The 19,750-nt window shown below is 39.0% G+C and overlaps 1 protein-coding gene across 4 annotated transcripts in view; it reads left to right on the plus strand.

Annotated features, from left to right (window-relative positions):
• The window catches only part of PLCB1 (phospholipase C beta 1), a 682,758-nt gene that overhangs the window by 443,893 nt on the left and 219,115 nt on the right, over positions 1-19,750 (plus strand). For all 4 annotated transcript variants that reach the window (XM_059133978.1, XM_059133980.1, XM_059133982.1 and 1 more), the window contains exons 5-7: positions 11,907-11,986; positions 13,792-13,845; positions 14,899-14,974. In XM_059133978.1, the coding sequence (XP_058989961.1) occupies positions 11,907-11,986; positions 13,792-13,845; positions 14,899-14,974 (210 nt within the window). The remainder of the gene's footprint in view (positions 1-11,906; positions 11,987-13,791; positions 13,846-14,898; positions 14,975-19,750) is intronic.

The raw sequence follows: 19,750 nt of genomic DNA on the forward strand, positions 1-19,750 counted from the left end.
TGGTAAAAGTACATAAATATGTAATGACAAAGAGAAGGAGATAGGGCACAACGAATGACATATTTCAATAAGTTTGCAGAAGAAAATGAGGAGAGGACATGATGGAACAGCGTGTAGGTTCCATAGAGTACCGCAGCCAACAAGGTCACTGAGCCGATCGGAATCAGTGGAGAGAGGCCCCAGACTTGACGACTACCAGCCCAGCAGATTAGGGAGCAGAACATGGACGTCGAAAGAATGGCGAGGAATTAAAGTATATTTGCAATTTTGTAATCATGTCAATTTTTATCAGTTTCAGACCTTTAGAATCCATTTATATGCACATAATTGATGAAGTTTAGAATATAGGTGAGGTTCAGTGGGGTGGAGTCCAGAGCCGATGACCAAGAAAGAATTCTTGAGACAGCGTTGGTGCAAAGTGGTTTATTAAAGCATGGACAGGACCTATGGGCAGGAAGAGCTGCTGCCCCAGGGTTGTGAGGGGTGGAAGGTTCTGTACCATGGGGGTGGGGGAAGTAAGGAAAAGGGAGATTTCAATAGAACTTTTATATGCTAAAGAGGACCTACAAGATACTGGAGGCCTTGAGGCCTGGCCCCTGCAAGGTTTTTCCTCCTAGCAAGGTATTAACATTAAGTTAATTGGGAGAGTCCTAAAAAATGTCACATATGTCCCACCCAGGAGTCGGGGTGGGGGAAGGTTGCAGGATGTCAGCTTTTGCTTTTGCCTCAGCAAGCCTTCTGTTCCCTCATCCTAATTGAAGTCAATTATGGATCCTGGACAAGGAGAAAACATTTCAACTTCGATCATTTTGAAAGTAAACCTAAGCTAACAGGAGTTGGAGGTAAAAGGATTGGCAGGTAAATGTCCTCTCACAGAGAAGTTAAGTAATACCATCTTTAATTAGTGGATTAAGAAATGGCTTAAATTTTGTTGCTTGAGGTTGTCTGGGTGTCTGGGAAGAAAGACCAGTTCTGTCAGGGGAAAGGAGAAAGGGCAGTTGGGAGATGGGATAGGAGATCAGAGCTGGATATTGATAGTTAAGTTTTTAAATTGGCCAATCAAGAGAAAGCAATACAAACAGATTATTTAGAAATAGGGAATTAACCCCCAGGAATTTAAGAATAGAAATGCTGAGAATAGTTGTCCAGAAGTAGAAAAAGGAAAAAGTATCACAAGCAATCATTGCTTTTTCTTTATAGCCCCTCTGGACTTTTTTTTTTTTTTTTTTTTAATCTATGTATGTGTTTCTTTGGTAAATAATAAATTTTTAGATAGATACCATTTACTAAGTGTGTGTTGTGGCTGTCACTGATCTAAACATTTAATACGAACTCTCTCCCTTAATTCTCACAACAGCCTGTTAAGTAAATCCTATGATTTCCTCCTTTTTATAAGGCAAATGAATCTTGGACAGGTTAAAAAACTTGCCCAAGACTATTCTAGAAGGCAGTGGTTTCATTGATACTGAGTAACAAAAAAAAGAAATCAAACCTAAGCTTAGATAAATTAAGGATTTTTTACTTGTTTGCATCTTGTTTGCTTCTGCTTCCCCACCCTCCCCCAATACCCCCATGCAGTAGGAAACCTAAAGAGTTTTTGGCATCATTCAGTGACTCAAGGATAACAAGGCGGAGACCCTGTAGTTGCCATGGCCATTTCCTCATAGATCAAGAGGTCCCTGCAGCTCCAGCCATCACAGGTGTGGTCCCAGCAGCAAAAAGAACGAAGCCTCTATATCAGATGCCTGATATAGAGAAGTCCCTCTCAGATGTCTGCTACCATCTAGTTCTTCTTTTGTCACATTTCCACCCTAGCTGCTAGAGATGTTGGAAAATGCAGATTTTCCAATTATTGTATATTGCTGTCCTGAATAATGTCAGGTTTCAGTGAGGAGAGAAGGAGAAAATGGGTATTAGATGGTACTGAGCAGTGGCCCCCACACTGAGCAGTGGGTCCCACAGCTACAGAGTAGCACAGTGGGGTCTGAAATCCAATAAAGTTTATTTTTAAATAAACAAGCAAAAGTGTCAACAATATGGGGGTGAGTAAGAACCATTACATAAACTAATGATAGTATTTTAATTTTAAATTAGAAGAGAAACACAAGTTATATTCAAGGTTCACCCTTCCACAGGCAGTGAGAAAATCATCAAGAAGGAAGCAAATGGAGCCAAAGGGAAAGAGTAATTTTCCCAGTGGAGGAAAGGCTAACAGGATAGAGTCCTTACCAAGGACCAAATACCCCGGCATCTAAATGGAAAGAATCCAGCTTGTAAAACAATCTAAAATAAAGATGGGGGATATAATTACAGCATTTAAAACAAATTGACTTCCAAATGAGAAAATTATATTGTGGCAGAATTCCATAGGTTAAGTTATAACTTAATGAGGAAGTACCTGTGTGTAGTTTACTAATCACATTTCAGGGAATGCAGTTTTAATTTTGTCAGATTTCATTTAATGGATGAACAGCATCACTTTACTCCCAAGAAATTATGATTGCTCCTTTCATTCCACCTGATACACATCTTTCCAAAGAAATTAGCTGAATTTTTTTCTTTAAATTTTTGTTCACTTAATCCGCTCAAGCAGAATTACTTTTTCAACAATAAACAATGCTATCGATTATAATTACAGCCCCTGCTTACATACACTTACTGTCTATAGTATGCAGCAATCCAGCAGATTCAAACCAAAGTACTCATTAGCACTGACGCTGCTAGGCTTAGAAGACATAATAGCAAGTGTTTTCACAAAAGTGACAAGAGGCTTTTGGAAAGAACCATTTCAAGAATATGGCGGGTTGACGTGAAACCCATGGAAAGGAAGCTTCAGGGGTTTCATATAAGGGCACTTGATCAACATTTTCTCAGCTGTACAAATGAGCGATGACTCAATCAACTAGCTGGAAGGGGAGGAGAGTGTCCCTCAGCGGGGGCTCCAAACACATCTGAGATTCACAATGGTAGAGCTGAAAACCTCTCATCTTGAGATCTTAGCCAGAGCAAACATCTTCCTATTTTCTTCCACACTGTGCTGCAGATGCTGCTCTTTTCAGAGGCTTTATTTTTTTCCCTTTGAAGAACTCTGTTAATATTCATTTTAACTTCATTTCACCATGCTACATTTTTCCCACGGAGCCAGGGGAAGGTCAAGAGGAGTTGGAAGGAGACTCGGGCTATCCTACACCTGTTACCTTGCCAAATGTGGATCCTTGAACTTCCATGTCTTGCAAATTGTACTTTCAAGCATGTGAACTCTTCCTTATGTCATCAGGGGACCATGTACTACAGCAATGCTTCACTTACAGGAAAAAGATCATGGGGCAACAGTCTTTCAGAAGATAGCCTGAAGTATAAAGAAAAGCATAAAGCATGTCTGTGAAGCCCACGTAGATGCCCTAAGCCCAATGTTGTGCACATTACTCTGTGTTCTTACAGCCTGTTCCAGCAGAGTTCCAACTGAAATAAGAAATGCATAAAGTGATTATCCAAAACCCTGTAGCCAAGAAGGGTGATCCAACACTTATAACAATGAGGAAGACATAAAACTCAAGTTCATAAGACATTCATTGGAAAGCATGGATATAATTCTGTTTCATTGACACATTCATTCATTCGTGAAGTCAACTTAAGTCAAAAGTGTGGATTTATTGCCCATTGTATAAAAAGAATGGGATGCAGAACTAAGAGATCCCACCAAGATATGACCCACACACTTCCTTTTTCTTCCATCTGCTAAAAGAGCAGGTACTCCTGTGAATGAATATATGTAGTGTTTTTATTTCCTTCCATCCCTCCGCTCACTGCTTCTCCAGTTCCAATGATTTGGTCTCCTGGATACTGCAAGGTTCTTACCTGACTAGACTGTCTTGGAGGTAGACCAATCAGAGACCTTTGCCAGGATTTTTCATACTGGAAGTAAGGTCATCAGACTAACTCTGGTGGTGGGAGGGGCCATGTGTAACAACTTTTGGGGTACAGTTGATGACCATGGGAATGAAGCTGGTCAGTAGAAAAAAGAATTCCTCCATACAGGAGAGAGCAATGGAAAAGCAATAAAGCCAATTCCCTTGGCATTTAGGCTCCAGGTTCCTGATGTCTTCTATTATATCTTTTTTTATTTTCCCCCTGCAGTTTGCTTAATTTTTCCTTCAATTACAGGAAATCTCCAGGGTCCCCGAGAAATTCTCCTATTTCTCAGGCTAATTTGAGTTGTGCTTTTGTCAACTGTAGCGGAAAAGGCATTTGAATCACATGAGCTTTTGGAAATAATTGTTCACCTTTACTTTATATTACATCATTTGTGTGATATAATTTTCTAGTGTCCTGGTAGTGATAATACTGGGTCTTAATATGCTTTCTGATTTTTGTTTTGTGACAGCCTTTTTTCTCTGAGTAGAAGATGAACATTTTGACTATAAAATATAAGACCCTCACTGCTACCCAAAGCAGACACTGTACCAGAAATTTTACCGAAATTCTAAATGCTCTGTGTAATATCCTAAATGTGGTGACTTCTCCGACAGTCCTTTCAGCTTTTAATGAAAGTCTTTATAACTCATAGACCATTTTTCACCCTGAAAAGACTCTTTACTGTACCATTAAGACAAATGCTCAATGAGATGAATTCTGATGCATGCCAGTAGGTGAGAGAAATATGCTCAGCCAGGCAATGCAATTCTGAATGAGAAGCACAGTGTTCCTTCTTACTCAAATCCCAAACCGTTACCTGCTTATGAGCAGAGATGATGGGAATGACACTGTTATCACTGAAGGCAGTCGGGGTCTGCCAAAAAACAAAAAATAAACAGAGAGCTATTTGAGATCGTTAGGACCTTTATATGTCCCACAAATATTAATGTGTCTTGTATAAATTATTATTTATTCCAGAAATCTTTTGAAAAATAATACAATAGATTGAGAAATTGAGACTTCCAGATCAGGCACAGTGGAAATACCAGCTTTGAGATTATTATCATTTGTCACTCCATTTACTTTATTAGGGTAACCATGGAACTCATGATTTCTATAGATATTCAGTATTCCTTTCAGAATATTTTTCTTTCCCAAAGATCTCACTGCATGAAGTCATGTTTTAGGGGGCAGAGGCCACAGTCTGCCTTTTCTCTGTGACTCCAGATGCTTGATATCAGGTCACAGCCACGATCTGGCTGGATGCCTGGCATGCCATGATGTCCTGGGCGCCATTTACAACATGCAGTCACGTGTGGCTTCTCTTGGTAGGAACGATACTGACCACTGTCCCGTGCTTGAGCTCAAACCTCGAACAATAACTCTCCCCTTTTCAAAGACAATAAGCACAAATACCCTAAAGGTGAAGTGTATTAAGAATGTTAATGAGAAATTTGCAGAAAGAAAAAGTGGAACAGCCCCATCGTATATAAAATGATGCTCAACTAAGCTGGTTAAGTCAGGGATGCCTACTAAGACCTCTGCAAGATCCTACAGTGCATCCATCCATCAGATTTGTCAACATTTTCTAAAAGTCTGATAATGGCAAGTGTTTTTGAGAATATGGTAAAATGCAAGCTCTCCCACACTGCCACTGGGATCTTAGTGTCCTTTCCACTTTGGTGAGCAAGTATTAGCATTTGATAAAGATACACGGATTCTAAGAATTCATGATATTCACCTTAGAAAATCTCAAGGCATCAGGAAATAGGTTTATGCAAGCTAGGCTTTCTGAAGGAAGAAACCATAAATTTTCATCTCTAAAATAATCCATTAATAAATTATACATTCCTATAGTGGAATAGCATAATAGTTTAAATTAATTAACTAGACCCACACATAGAAGCAAGGATACATTGAAAGGCATAATATTGGTTGCAAATAGTTATTGGCCAAAGATGCATACAGTATGATATGATTTATGTACTATTTTAAATATACAGGCATCTATCCAAACCAGGGACCCAGCAAACTGTTTTCTGTAAACAGCCAGATAGTAAATATTTTGCCCTTTTGGCTCTCTTGCAAAAAGAGAGCTCTCAATAATGGCTCTCAACTCTGCCAGTATAGCCTGAAACCAGCCACAGACAATATGTAAATGAACAAACATTGCTGTATCTCAATAAAACTTTATTTATAAAAACAGATGATAAGCTGGATTCAACCCTCAGGCCTTAGTTTGCTGAACCATGATCTATACCACATGAAAATAGATTTGGTGTTGATATCTACCTTGCAAGACAGAACCTGCTCCTGGAGAAAGGGAGAACAATGGGACCAACGAGAAGTATTCTACACACTTCATAGAATTAATCTGCACTGCAACATCCTAAGGATATGTTTTTTAAAACGTCCTAAAGTAAATATGGCATGTTGTGAACGTTTATTACATTTTGATCTGTTTTATTTACACTATTCTCTGTACTTCTTTGCGTAAGAGAAATGTGTAATATTGAAAGAAAAGAAAGATAAAGACATTAAAATATTAAAGGTAACATAAATCAGAACAACGGGAAGGAGGAATGTCTGCAAGAATTCTATTTCTTCCAGAAGACTGTCTTTGTATATCCCTTGCAATGACAAGTTAAGCCAAGAAATTAAGAGGTGTGAATGCCAATGGCGGAAATTTCTCTCTGTTCTCAAAACTAGTCCTCATGGCTGAACTGCTGCATGACTGGCATTTGGATCTAGAGCAAGGGTTGAGCATGTTGTGACTGAGCTCTCTTTACTTTAGTTAAAGCAAGTGCAAGTAGAAACTGTGACCTTCCTCTATCAAAGTTCAAAGACTTTAGCCCTGCATTTTGTGACTGACCTCACTTCTTCTCCATTTTATCTCCTCTAATGCCATCCTTGTAGCATGTTGTTAAGGTGTTTACTTCATAAACTCTATAGTTTGATTAGTACAACTGTAAGGTATATAAATTCCAGCAGCAAATGTCCTGGGTTCAAATCTCAGGTGTACCTATAATGAACTGCGTGACCTTATGCCAGTTAGTGAATGCCTCTGTGCCTCAGCTTTCTCATTTACACAAATGGGGTGGTAATAATAGAATTTGTCTCAGAGAGTAGTTGTGAGGATTCAATGAGTTAATTATTTGCCAAATGCCCACAAAAGTGAATAGCCCCTGGTAAGTGTTGAGTCCATGTTTTATACAGAATACAGTTAAGTGGAATTACTTATCTTTTTTATCTTGTTGAACTGTATCAGCCACCCTAAAACTTTCTAGAACAAAGTGACAGAGTGCACAGTATCTGAGAGCACAGGGTTTGGAGCCCAAGAAACTAATGATTTAATCCAAAGTTGTGACTTTTATCTGCTCTGAGAATATAAATAAATCTTAGAAGTGCTTTGAAACTTGGAATCCTCCTCAGTAAAATGAGGCTAATAACTGTACCTGCCTCCTTGAGAATTGTAAGAGCTAACGAAGTGATCAGATGCAAAGGACTTGGGTCAGTTCAGAGTAAACACTCAGACAATACCTCTGAGAGTAATTGACAATTGTGAAACAATTGTTGGCAGTATTAAGCAAACACATGAATCCTTTGCCAAGAATGAAGAAACTGAAATGGATTTAGAAATAAAGTAAGTTTGCAACCTGGTAGGAAAACTTGCTATCTATAATGGCGTCAGTCCGGGCATCTCAGTAAGAGCGCCCTCACCCATGCGGTGAGGGAATTGCAGACAGTTCTGCAGAGATAAAGGCACAAACATGCCCACTTCAACTCCAGATGAAATTTCATGGAAGTTGACCTTCAGCTCTGTTGCTTTGTTGTTGTTGTTGTTGTTGTTTTTACTTTCAGCTCTGTTTCTCTCATTCAGATCTCTGTTGTGCGCTTTGAGAAAAGAGTGATTATAAGGCAGAAAATGTCACTTAAGAAACTTCAGGGTTGAAATAGTAGAAGCGGAGCCACGCTTCGTGGCAATCTTCAGAATCTTGTCTATCAATATAGAAAAACCAGCCCTCCGGATCGAAATAAGAAGATATCCTTCCAGTGCCAAACTCACCAAGGTCCAGCATTGGATATATGAGAACCCTGCCAGAGTGGGCTCCATCTGTCCTGCAGCAAAAAATCCCATAATCTCAGGCTGCTTTAAGCAGCTCAGGCCACAAGTTTTAGCCATTTTGTTCTTAATGCAGCTATGAGAGCCTTTTGGTTATTCTCAAATAACCAAAACAATCTCTTTATTTGGTTGGGGAGCAAGCAGACAAAGATTAGAATAATGTTTCCTAAACTGAGTCCTAACTAGTCCTAGTCCCAAACTGAGTCCTTACTACTCAAAATGCTGTTACCTACCCAGCAGAATGTGCAAACAAATGTTAATATGCATAAAAAATACAAAGGTTTCTTGAAAAATATGTGGATTCTGAGTCCCAAGATCTGGTGTGGAGCTTAAAGTCCTTCATGTCTACTCAACTTTCCATCATTGCTACAAGTCTACTGTAAGCCTTGCTGCTCCTAGTATGGTTCAGCTGACTTCGCTTGGGATGCACATTCTCTGTGCATGCTTCCAAATCAGCATCTGCATTTCAGCAAGACCCTCTACCTCTCCTGCCCCCAGCAGTTTATGTGTACATGAAAATTTCAGAAACACTGTTCTTGAACGTATGGGAATCCATTCCCCTAAGCCTTTGGTTGCACAATGTAGCTATCTCTGGTACCCAAAACTCCTCAGATATGTTATCTTGCTATAGCTAACTCCAGAGCACTCTGTCCATGTTCCTTCCAGTCCTTTTCCACTTTCACTCACAATGTTTTCACTTCCAACAGCCAGGACCCTTGTCTCTTTGTTGGCTGCTCCCTCTGAATCTGAAATCCCCTTTGCCTACTGTCAAGGAAACCAAGAAGTGCCTGGGGATTTTCACCCTCTCCAGCAGCCCTTAACCAAGACTAACAGGCATGGGCATTGCGACACTCCAGCTCCCTTGTTCTTCATCAAAAACTCAACTGTGAATTGTGGTCTATATCAGGATGGAGAAAGCCAAAGTTACTATCTACCTTCTTCCTTCTTCCTTCAACCCTTCTACACTTTTCCCTTTCCAGTCCTGATCAATCCCCTATAAAGTTGCCAGAAAACTGTCATAATAAACCCATTCCTCATAAATCCCTGTCTCAGGGTCTGCTTTCGAGGAAACCAAAGTAAGACGCATGCTGTTTTAGCTCAGTGGATATAGACTGAGACCAGCACCCAACCAAGAGTTGGGTGATTTCTAAAGTTGCCTTGGTCACTGCATTAGTCCCTGAATCCTTGGCATAATCCCTGGGTTACATCTTTAGAACATCTCGAAAGGCTGCAGAAAGCCAGTGAATTCTAGGAATTCCACACTTGGAAATTTAGATGCTCACATTCTGAGAATGTGATGAAAGTAAATTACACTTGACTTGTTGAATGAGCTAACTGGCTGTGTGGTAAATGTGGTGATAATGCTGTCCTTCAGCTGGCTTTATATAAGGATCCATAAAAAGAGCTAAGGATCTAGCAGACCTGCGATGACCAAATGTTATAGCCACAGCCACCAGCTACCTGTGGCTAACTGAGTAATTAGAAGGTTGCCAGTGCAAACTAAGATGGGCTGTAAATGTAAACTCCATACCTCACTTCAAAGAGTAAGCACATAAAAGAATATAAAATATCTCAATTTTATGTTGATTACATGTTAGTCATGCATATGAAATATTAGCTAAAATAAAATATATATTAAAATTAGTTTCACCTGTTTTCTTCTACCTTTTTTTAGGATTTTATTTATTTATTTGACAGATAGAGAGAGACCATAAGTAGGCAGAAAGGCAGGCAGAGAGAGAGGGGGAAGCAGGCTCCCTGCTGAGCAGAGAGCCCAACTTAGGGCTTGATCCCAGGACTCTGGGATCATGACCTGAGCCGAAGGCAGCCGCTTAACCAACTGATCACCCATGCGCCCCTTCCTCTACTCTTTTAATGTGGCTACTAGAAATTTTTAAATTACATATGTAGCTCACATTGGTATTTCTATTGAGCTGGCTATAACAAAGACCTTACCTTTCAACCTAAAAGGCCAGGCCCACTTTAAATTTCTCCAACTCTTCACAATGGCTTCACTTCTACTGGTGTGGAATTGGCTCCCAATAAACATACAAAATGGTACACTGCCCTCAATTACAGATGCTTTTACTGATGCATAAAGTTGCCAAGGAGGTGGGAATGTCTAAAGTTTGACCCTTAACTCAAAAACTATTTTGCCAGAAACATATTGTAAAACCCAGTACTAGTAGTTACTACTCTTAATTTAAAATGATCAAATTTGAAAGGTGCTTGGGTGGCTAAGTGGGTTTAGCCTCTACCTTCGGCCCAGGTCATGATCTCAGGGTCCTGGAATTGAGCCCCTTGTCGGGCTCTCTGCTCAGCAGGGAGCCTGCTTCCCCCCTCTCTCTTTGCCTGCCTCTGCCTACTTGTGATCTCTCTCTCTCTCTATCAAAGAAATAATTAAAAATCTTAAAACATTTTTAAAAAGTGCTTTACTTACAAAAAAATAAAATAAAATGATCAAATTTGAATAAATTTATTTTAAAGCTGTTAAAGAGTTATTCCAATGCTTCTGTTCTTATACATAGAGTTTGGTGATTAAATATTTTGCTTCACTCACAATTACTCTGTGCCGCATCTTCCAAGTCCTCCACCCATAGAATATAGAGGTTAAGGCCTCCTAAATTCTCTCCTAAACTGGGAGAGCTTCCTAACTGAGTTTCTTCTTTTTGGTTTCTCAGCCTCAACTCCATTCTTCACATGGCCACCAGATAATCTCCCCAACACGCAATTTGGCCTCAGGTCTCCTCATTACCCATCCTGAAAAGGGGCCTTCAATAAATCTCATCTCTTGCTAAATTATCTCCAGATAACTCAGCAGACTTGAAAGCTCTCTGTACTCTGCCCCCAGGTCTACTTTTCTCATTGCAACTTGCCCTCTTTTCCCAATTCCTACTAGACTCCTCCCCATTCCCTCTGGGTCCTACTATGTGTGCTTACCTCTGGTTTTTCTCCCAGATAGTCTTCTTTGCTTAGAATTCCCTCTTCCCTCCTTCAGCACTTTATTCTACAAGTCCTACCTCAAATGTTACTATAATGCATGATGGTATATTATCAATGACTTAAATCAGGAGGCAAAACACAGAAGACCAGCAAAACAACAGAAGAAATAATACAATTAGATGGAAAAGCTGTTGAACTACGAAAACATATGGTTTCTTTGCCCTCATGTCGTCTCTTAAAGAGTTGGGGGTGGGGGCGTGGGCAGAATGTTAATTTTGTGTTCAAAACCATCGCTCAAAATGGAATTTCAATTCTTTGTGTGGATTTGCTGCTTTCCATTTTATTGGAAGCCAAGTGAGATCACTGGTGAGTGGTGTGAGGTAGGGATTAAGATTAGGGGAGTAGTGAGGGACTGACAGAACCAGGAGGAGGGAGACTGTGATGTTGTGACTGCAACTGGTTTCAAGAAATTCTAGAACTGTAATTAACATTTAAAGGTTCCCTGTTATAGCTGCTTTGGCTTGAGTAGTAAAGTAGGAAGATTACATCTACAGGTGTACTGAAAATATATTTGACTATATTTTCAACTTTTTATAACTCTTTATCTTTTTATAATGCTAGGAAACTAGCAAAAAGTACTTGGTTAATAAAAGGCAGTGTGCCAAGTTCCCTGTCAATAGGGATTTTTAAAAAGCAGACTCTGTTTATGTGTAAAGAACATTTCCTCAGAAAGGAGCAGTAACTCAGGGATTTGAATTTAATTATGTCATTTTTACAAGAAAGAAGGAAAGGAGAGAAAGAAGGAAAGAAAATACCTTCGGCATACAAATTGAACTAATTTGCGTTCCTGGTAGCCTAGCTAAAAACATGTGTCTAATTACTGAAGAGTATTTAAACTAATGCAAGTGTGATTTACATCTTTCAGGAGTGGACAAATGAGGTTTTCAGTTTGGCAACAAACCTGCTGGCCCAAAATATGTCAAGAGACGCATTTCTGGAAAAAGCGTAAGTAGCTCTAATTTTATTACTAAGGGTGTTGCTTCTTCTGAGTCAGTTTCCTTTCTCCTTTGTGAGTCTTTTGTTTATACTGCACTGGCTTCGCACATTGATAAACATAAACTTCCCTTTGGGATTTGTTAGAGAACTGATACCTCCACTGTTTGGAATTGGAAAACTTCCAAGAAAGATCACTCTTTTCCTCCTAGTTGCACATCCGTGTTAGGCTGAGTTCCCCTGAATGTCAGTGCCTTTGACACACAATAAGGAGACACGTCCAAATCCCGACAGCTGTGCTCAGAACCAAAAATTATTAATTTCAAATAACCCTTCCTTTCTACATATGCCTGTGTCATATAAACTATTGACTTGACAAAGGGAAAGAGGAACATACGGTACTCATTTCTCTCCAGTCTTAGATCTCTGATAGATGCTATACTAACTTCCCTCCCTACTTAATCAGTAGGCTGATGTCCTGATTCCTGCCTTAGACCACCACAGAAAGTGGTAGTAAGAAAAGAGAAAAAGATGTGGGGGAAGGCACAGAATGAAAAGGAGAAGGAAAGAGAAGCAAAGCAGGATTACCCAATCACTCTGGAATTACACAGTCTTTCTAAAAATAATTTGACGAGGGAAAATAATGATTTTTGCCAAACGAGCAGCAAGGAAAACTGGCTGTGTTCACTTTGGAAGCTATGGATGGCCAGGAGGTTGGGAAGCCTTGAAATCAAAACCACAAGTGCAAATGTTACTAGCTGGTCCTCTATTTTATTACCTTTTTCTTTTCCATCTTCTTCTATAAGACATACCCATCAATCTAGACCTAAGACTTCAGCCTACATTTCTTTCTTACTCTTCTGTGAATTTCTCTTACTGTTGGTACTTCATAGGTCTTCACTTAAATGTTTTTTTCATGTGATCATCTCTTTAGTTTGTCACCTTGAGGCCCCTTCTAATGCTTTCCCCAAATCCCTTCCTTTCTTCTTTCCTTTTACCGACTTTGATTTTGCCGTCCTTCATCTAACAGATGTTTCTAGAACATCTCTTGTGCCAGATGGTATTAGTGGAAAGAGACACAGAGATAAAGAAGACATCTTATCTGAAACATAACATGTTATAGCTAGTAAAACCTCTAGTTGGCTAATCATTGATTGCAAATGTCCCTTTCCAACAAGTGTCTCTTTATGAATGGCTGCTATGGACATTCTAGAACATGCCTTTTGATGAATACAATCATAAGCATTTCTGCATATACATATAGATGTGGGATTGATGGGTCATATGCAGTTCCCTAAAGTGGTAATCCCAATCCACACACCCATAAGCAGCGTTCACAAGTTCTGTTGCTCTGTCTCTCTATCCACATGTCGCTAAGTAGTCGAAGAGATAAACATAGTAGCTATGACGACACAATCAAATACTTTGCACTGAGAATGAATGATTTTCACTATAAGCAAAACATGAGAATGGATCTCAAAAACATAATAGTAAATGAAAGAAGCCAGACACAAAAGAATGTGATTCTGTTTATATAAAGTGCAAAGTTGACCAAAAAGCTTATCTATGTTCTTTGAAGTCAGAATAATGGTTCCCTCTGGGGGCCAGACTCTTCCAAGGGGCACAAGAAGGGCTTCTGGATTAATGCTAAAGGGAGAAGGCTCTATTTCTTGATCTGGGTGCAGGCTGCAGAGACCTGAACAGTTTGTTGAGATTCAGCAAACGGTACATACGCATGAGCCCTTTCTTAATGTGTTTTATTCTTTAATAGACAGCTTTTTAAAGATTAAGTACTTGTTTTTCTGCTTCTCCAACAGCTATACTAAGCTTAAGCTGCAAGTCACTCCAGAAGGGCGCATTCCTCTCAAAAAGTAAGCTACGGGAGCATTTCCCAATCAGTGTTCATGTTATTTTCTCAAAGATTTAACTCCATGCCATGGCTCTGTTTTGTTTCTCCACTGGCCCAAGTGGGAGCCTGAGAATGCATGGTAACCCCGTTCTCCCTCACACTCCATGTTCACATCAGTGCAGCTGGGTTCCTCATAAAGATTTTCCTGTGGCATCATTTTTAAGAAACAACCAAGCAGGAAGAGAGGGGAAAGGGTGGGGGAAACTGTTAAACCCAAAAGGCCATTTGAGATTCAGATCTGCTCTAGGAATGGCAATCGGGCGACTTCAGTGCCTCTCTCTACCAAGATGATGCTAGCGTTAAAGGAGGGGCTGTGAACTCAAATGTCAAGAGCAGGAGTGAAGTCCCATCCAGAGGAGACAATGACAATTCAACTCTATCATATTTCTTGTGGGACTGATGGGCTCTGGATGCTAGATTTTGTCATGTTTCAATAGATCCCATAAATTCAAATTCTAATAGTCAATCCTATTTTTAATGTAATATTTAAACTCTATTTGTCAATAAATTGACCACTGTTTTATTGAAGTATAGTTGATATACATAAATTTTATTTTTTAGAACCAAATTACTGACCAAAGAAAATGCATGCTCAACCTTTATCCTTTGACCTGCTAGCTACCAGTAGTAGGCTTCTGTTCATTACACTGTTAAATTATTATTAATAATAGTAGTAATTACTGGTTTCTTAATAATATTAATAATGTATGCCTTTAGAGCAAGAGGTAGCAGCCAAGAGACAGAGTTACCCAGGATATGTTTTAGTGCCTAGTGGCTATTTAGTGTGATGTTTTTTAATTGGGTCATCAACTTTGCCTCAAGACGTTGATTTTATATTAGCTGTTTCATTTTTTTTTTTAAAGCACATACATAGGTCTTTTAGAGCCTAAACGCAGATGCATGGAGCAGTGGATATCTTGAATCACAAAAGGGTTTGAATTCAATGCGATAGGTTGGGTTGGTGTCATCTAGAATAGTATGACCAATGTCTCACTGTGGTGATTTCACTCCACAGCATATACCGCTTGTTCTCAGCAGACCGGAAACGAGTTGAAACTGCTTTAGAGGCTTGTAGTCTTCCATCTTCAAGGGTGAGCATGTTGCCTTTCTAAACTTAGCACTACTCAATATCTGTGAATAATCATACTGAAATATAACTTGCTCCCATATTACCCACTTTTTTAAAGTAAGAAGACCATAGGACTCACTTAATATTTACAATACATGGGGCCACCATAGTTATATTTTCTTTCATTCCCATAAACCCAATATGTTGATCCAGAAAGATCCTTGTTCTTTGTAAATAATGATTTTTCAAAACCACCTGGTATGAAAAGGTATTGGCCAAAAGGTATTATTGCTAAGAATTTAAATTTCTCCTTAATAACAAAATATTTTGTTGATGTTCCTAGAGATGTTATCTAGTAATTATGGATTATGATTAGGAAGATATTTAAAATACAGATTTCATTGTATTCCAGCCTTTTTAAATGTGTGGTTTTACGCTGTGTAAGTTAATACACAATTAACATGGTAGCACATGTTTGGACATAAATATATCGACATACTCTGCAGAGCTGTGCTTGCAAAGTTTTTGCTGAGAGGGGGTGCAGGATCAGTTTGGAAACCGCCTACTTTGCTTGTATGGTGGTAAAGTGGATGAGAGGAAAGCCAGGTATCATGCTTTCTTTTTTTTTTTTAGGCCCAACACATTGGAGGCATTCCAAAAATGTTGCCCTCCCAAATTATTTTGCCTTCCTTTCAGTGCATTTCTATGTAACTGGCTCTAAAATTATTTGTTACCATCCTTTCTGGGAGAGTGCAGTCTGTTGTATAAAACCTTTTTCTCAGGCTATATGCAGAACTCGCCTTTCTATTGCAAATTATTTTTATCCTAGTATCTAAGCAACAAGTAAGCTCTTTCCCAAGGATAGCACTTACACTATAGGAAGAAACTTTGAACCTCTTGGAACACTCTGTCAATGTTCAAGTTGCACTGAAAAAAAGTTAAGAAGCCATTGCTAAACTTATCATCAGGTTATGAAAAAGTATTGAGTGCTATTATTAAATGTGTTAGCCTATTCTTGTGCATACTTTTCAGAAAAGTGAAGTTTATTAAGGACTTTGGTAGGTAACTGAAAGAAAAGAAAGAGTGCTCCCCCACTCTCGGTTTCCTCTTATTAGGAGAGAGGGCTGAGGATGCTGCCAACATTGGACAGACATGGAGGGTGTCCCCCAAACATTTTTTTAAATTTATTTATTTGACAGACAGAGATCACAAGTAGGCAGAGAGGCAGGCAGAGAGAGAGAGGGAAGCAGGCTCCCCGCTGAGCAGAGAGCCAGATGTGGGACTCTATCCCAGGACCCTGGGATCATGACCCAAGCCGAAGGCAGAGGCTTTAACCCACTGAGCCACCCAGGCGCCCCTCCTCCAACCATTTTAAACTGCTCTTTCATAAGCAAAATAAAATGAGTGAACTTATTACTGCTCTTTCCTAGATGCTTTGGGGTAAGATAAATTTGCCAGTTAAGGTCCCATCATTTGCTCAACAAATATTTCCTGAGCTCTTACTACCTGCCCTCAGGCACTGAGAATGTTAGTTGTGGGCAAAATACAGTCCCAGGACTCAAGGACCACAGAGTTTCTGGGGGCGTTCCTCAAACACGTGGAATGATACAAGTGTAAATGAGTGGGGTGAGGAGTGGTGCCCTGAGCAAAAGGAGTGGTGTGGCCTTGTAAGAGAGGATGATTCGAGAACAAGAAAAACACGTGTGCAAAGCCCTGAGGATGGAAAGAATTCACCGGTCTGAGTGACAAAAAAGACCTCTGCATTTAAGCATAAAAAGGAAGCTTGAGAGATGAATAGAAAGACATGAAAAGAATTTTTTTTCTCTGCAATTGCTCCTGATTTTACCTTTACTGGATAACATCTTATGAATATAACGACCAAAAATTTTAACTTATTTTGAATCCAGCTAAGAGAAAGAAAGAATAGAAAATAAAGCTGAATAGAAAATCAAATCCATCAATCAATTCTCTGTAAATTGCAATTTTCTAAACAATTGGATTCTGACAATTCAGTCAATAAATATAAATTGAGTTTTTACAACCCATTATGTCTATTAAAGGTTCATGCTTTCAGACCAATATCAACTGGAGACATTTTTAAAAGAAAATGAGATTCAAATAACAGGAGTTATTTAAATTGAAAAAATATATATTTATCTTTAGTAAATTAGATGTTGTGACAATTTTCTGGAAACAAATTGGAGATTTTTTAAAAAACAGAATCAACCTCCATCATGAAATCTTGAAAGATCATTATTCATAGTAAAGTATATTTACTTCAAGAACTTAGGACTTGTAGAATTAGGATGCTTTCAAAAGATCTAAAAACTGAAGACAATTTCAGAGCTAGGAAGTAAATGTTTCCCTAAACTGAGTGATATTTTAAATCCTTGTTGTAGTTTCATATCTACACAACAGCGGTTCTAGAAAAAATCCACTAATTAGCAAAAAAGATTCTGGATACACTGACAAGAGGTGTTTTAAACACTCCACAGAAGAAAAGGTTACATAAATGGTAGATAGGGCTGTATATCTGGGAACCTTGTTTCATAGCCAGTGGTCGTTCAGACTAGATTGAATTGTGTTCTGTAAATAGATACATTACCAGAAACACAGTGGATATCCTGTTGAGATTTTTAAAACATTATCTTTGTGCACATTGTTAGGGATAATTAATGCACTTGAAGTTGTATCCTGGCCAACACGATCCACTGGAATAACACATTCCTTTAGAGGGTACTCCTTTAGAGATTACAGTTTCTTGCCAAAGTTACCTTAATTGTTAAAAAGTAGCACTGTATCTAAAAAGAGAGACAAAGCAATTACTGTCCTTCTATTAATAATCCAAACATATTTTCCAGGGAGATCTTTGGAGACCTTTCCATATTATTCAGAAAAATTATCATTTTTAAAAGGTTTTATTTATTTATTTGACAGAGAGAGATCACAAGTAGGCAGAGAGGCAGGCAGAGAAAGGGGGAAGCAGGCTCCCCGCTGAGCAGAGAGCCTGACATGGGGCTCGATCCCAGGACCATGAGATCATGACCTGAGCTGAAGCAGAGACTTTAACCCACTGAGCCACCCAGGCACCCCCCAAAAATTACCATTTTACCCACAGACTTTCTGAGAACTGAAAGTAGTTTACTTGTACCAAATTCCCCTTGATCTCAGGGTGACCTTGAAAACAGCTCATGCCATTTCAAGTTGTATTATAGTCATCACATAGCACTGGCACTTTAATGAACAAGATAGGAATAAATACATGGACAGTTGACCCCAGAACAACACGGATTTAAACCCTACAGGTCCACTTGCATATGGATTTTTTCTTTAAATACGGTACAGGATTATAAATGTATTTTCTCTTCCTTATGATTTTCTTAATAACACTTTATTTTCTCTAGGCTATGTCATTGTAAGAATACCACATAGAATATATATATATAACATACAAAATCTGTGTTAATTTACTAGTGTTATAAGTAAGGCTCCCAATTAACAGTATTAGTAAAGTTTTGGGGGGAATCAAAAGTTACACCTGGATTTTCAACTGTGTGGCAGGGTGTCAACACCCCTAAACCCCTGCATTGTTCAAGTCAAGTGTTTTTGCTTTAAATGATCACGCTTACCATAATTATGAACTATTATGTAATACCAAGGAAAGTAGTGATTCTTTTGGATTTACCATAGGGGGCACCAGGATGGCTCAGTAGGTTAAGTGTGAGACTCTTGGTTTCTGCTTAGATCAAGAACTCAGGGTCATGAGATCGATCCCTGTATCAAGCTCCACTCAGGAGAGAGTCGGCTTGAAATTGTCTTCCTCCCCCTCTGTCTCTCTCTGCTTGTGCTCGCTTTCTCTCTCTCTCTCTCAAATAAATAACGTCTTAAAAAACAGAGTACCATAAATTTTACTGAAGAATACAATAAACCAAATGTACAGAAACTTTTCCCAGGAAAGCTGTAATATGTTGCCTTTCTCCTATGCCATAGACCCAGAATATACATCCAAAATGCAATCAGTTATGTAGTTGTGACTTTTAAAATAACTAATATCAAAATTCTATCTTTAAACCACACTATGAATTTGCGTTATTATAGTAATTTACTTGTAATTATATCATGTACTCTATGGTTAACTCAACTTTTGCCTTACAGCTTTAGAACAAAAATATTGAGAATAAGTTGATGTGAACACTTAGTTTGTTGGATTACAGTGTGAGTTATGGAATCAAACAACCTGCATTCAAAGCCATAGGAGCTCCATACACAAACACACACACACACACACACACACACACACTTGGGACTTTAGACAGGTTTTGTAAGCAGCCATGTCCCTATTGTTTGAATCTGAAAAGGGTCACAACTACCTAGAGGTGACATGGGATCAAACAAAAACCTAAGCTCCATATGTGTGGAGTAAATGCTCATTAAATATTCTTTTCCTCTGAGGATTTTTTTCATTTGCATATATGTGGGGGGCTTTTTCCCCTTTTTCTTATTTTTTTAAAGATTTTATTTATTTATTTGAGAGACAGAAATCACAAGTAGGCAGAGAGGCAGGCAGAGAGAGGGAGAAGCAGGCTCCCCACTGAGCAGAGAGCCCATTGCTAAGCTCGATCCCAGGACCCCGGGTTCATGACCTGAGCCGAAGGCAGAGGCTTTAACCACTGGGCCACCCAGGTGCTCCACCCTTTCTTACTTTTAATTTAACATGTGGATATGTCATAACTAGATCTATGGAATCTGGAAATACACATGCCATCAGTACTGCCATCAAATTTCAAAAGAATCTTTT

This window comes from Mustela lutreola, chromosome 9 (assembly GCF_030435805.1).
Source record: "Mustela lutreola isolate mMusLut2 chromosome 9, mMusLut2.pri, whole genome shotgun sequence".
NCBI classification, from domain to species: Eukaryota; Metazoa; Chordata; class Mammalia; order Carnivora; family Mustelidae; genus Mustela; species Mustela lutreola.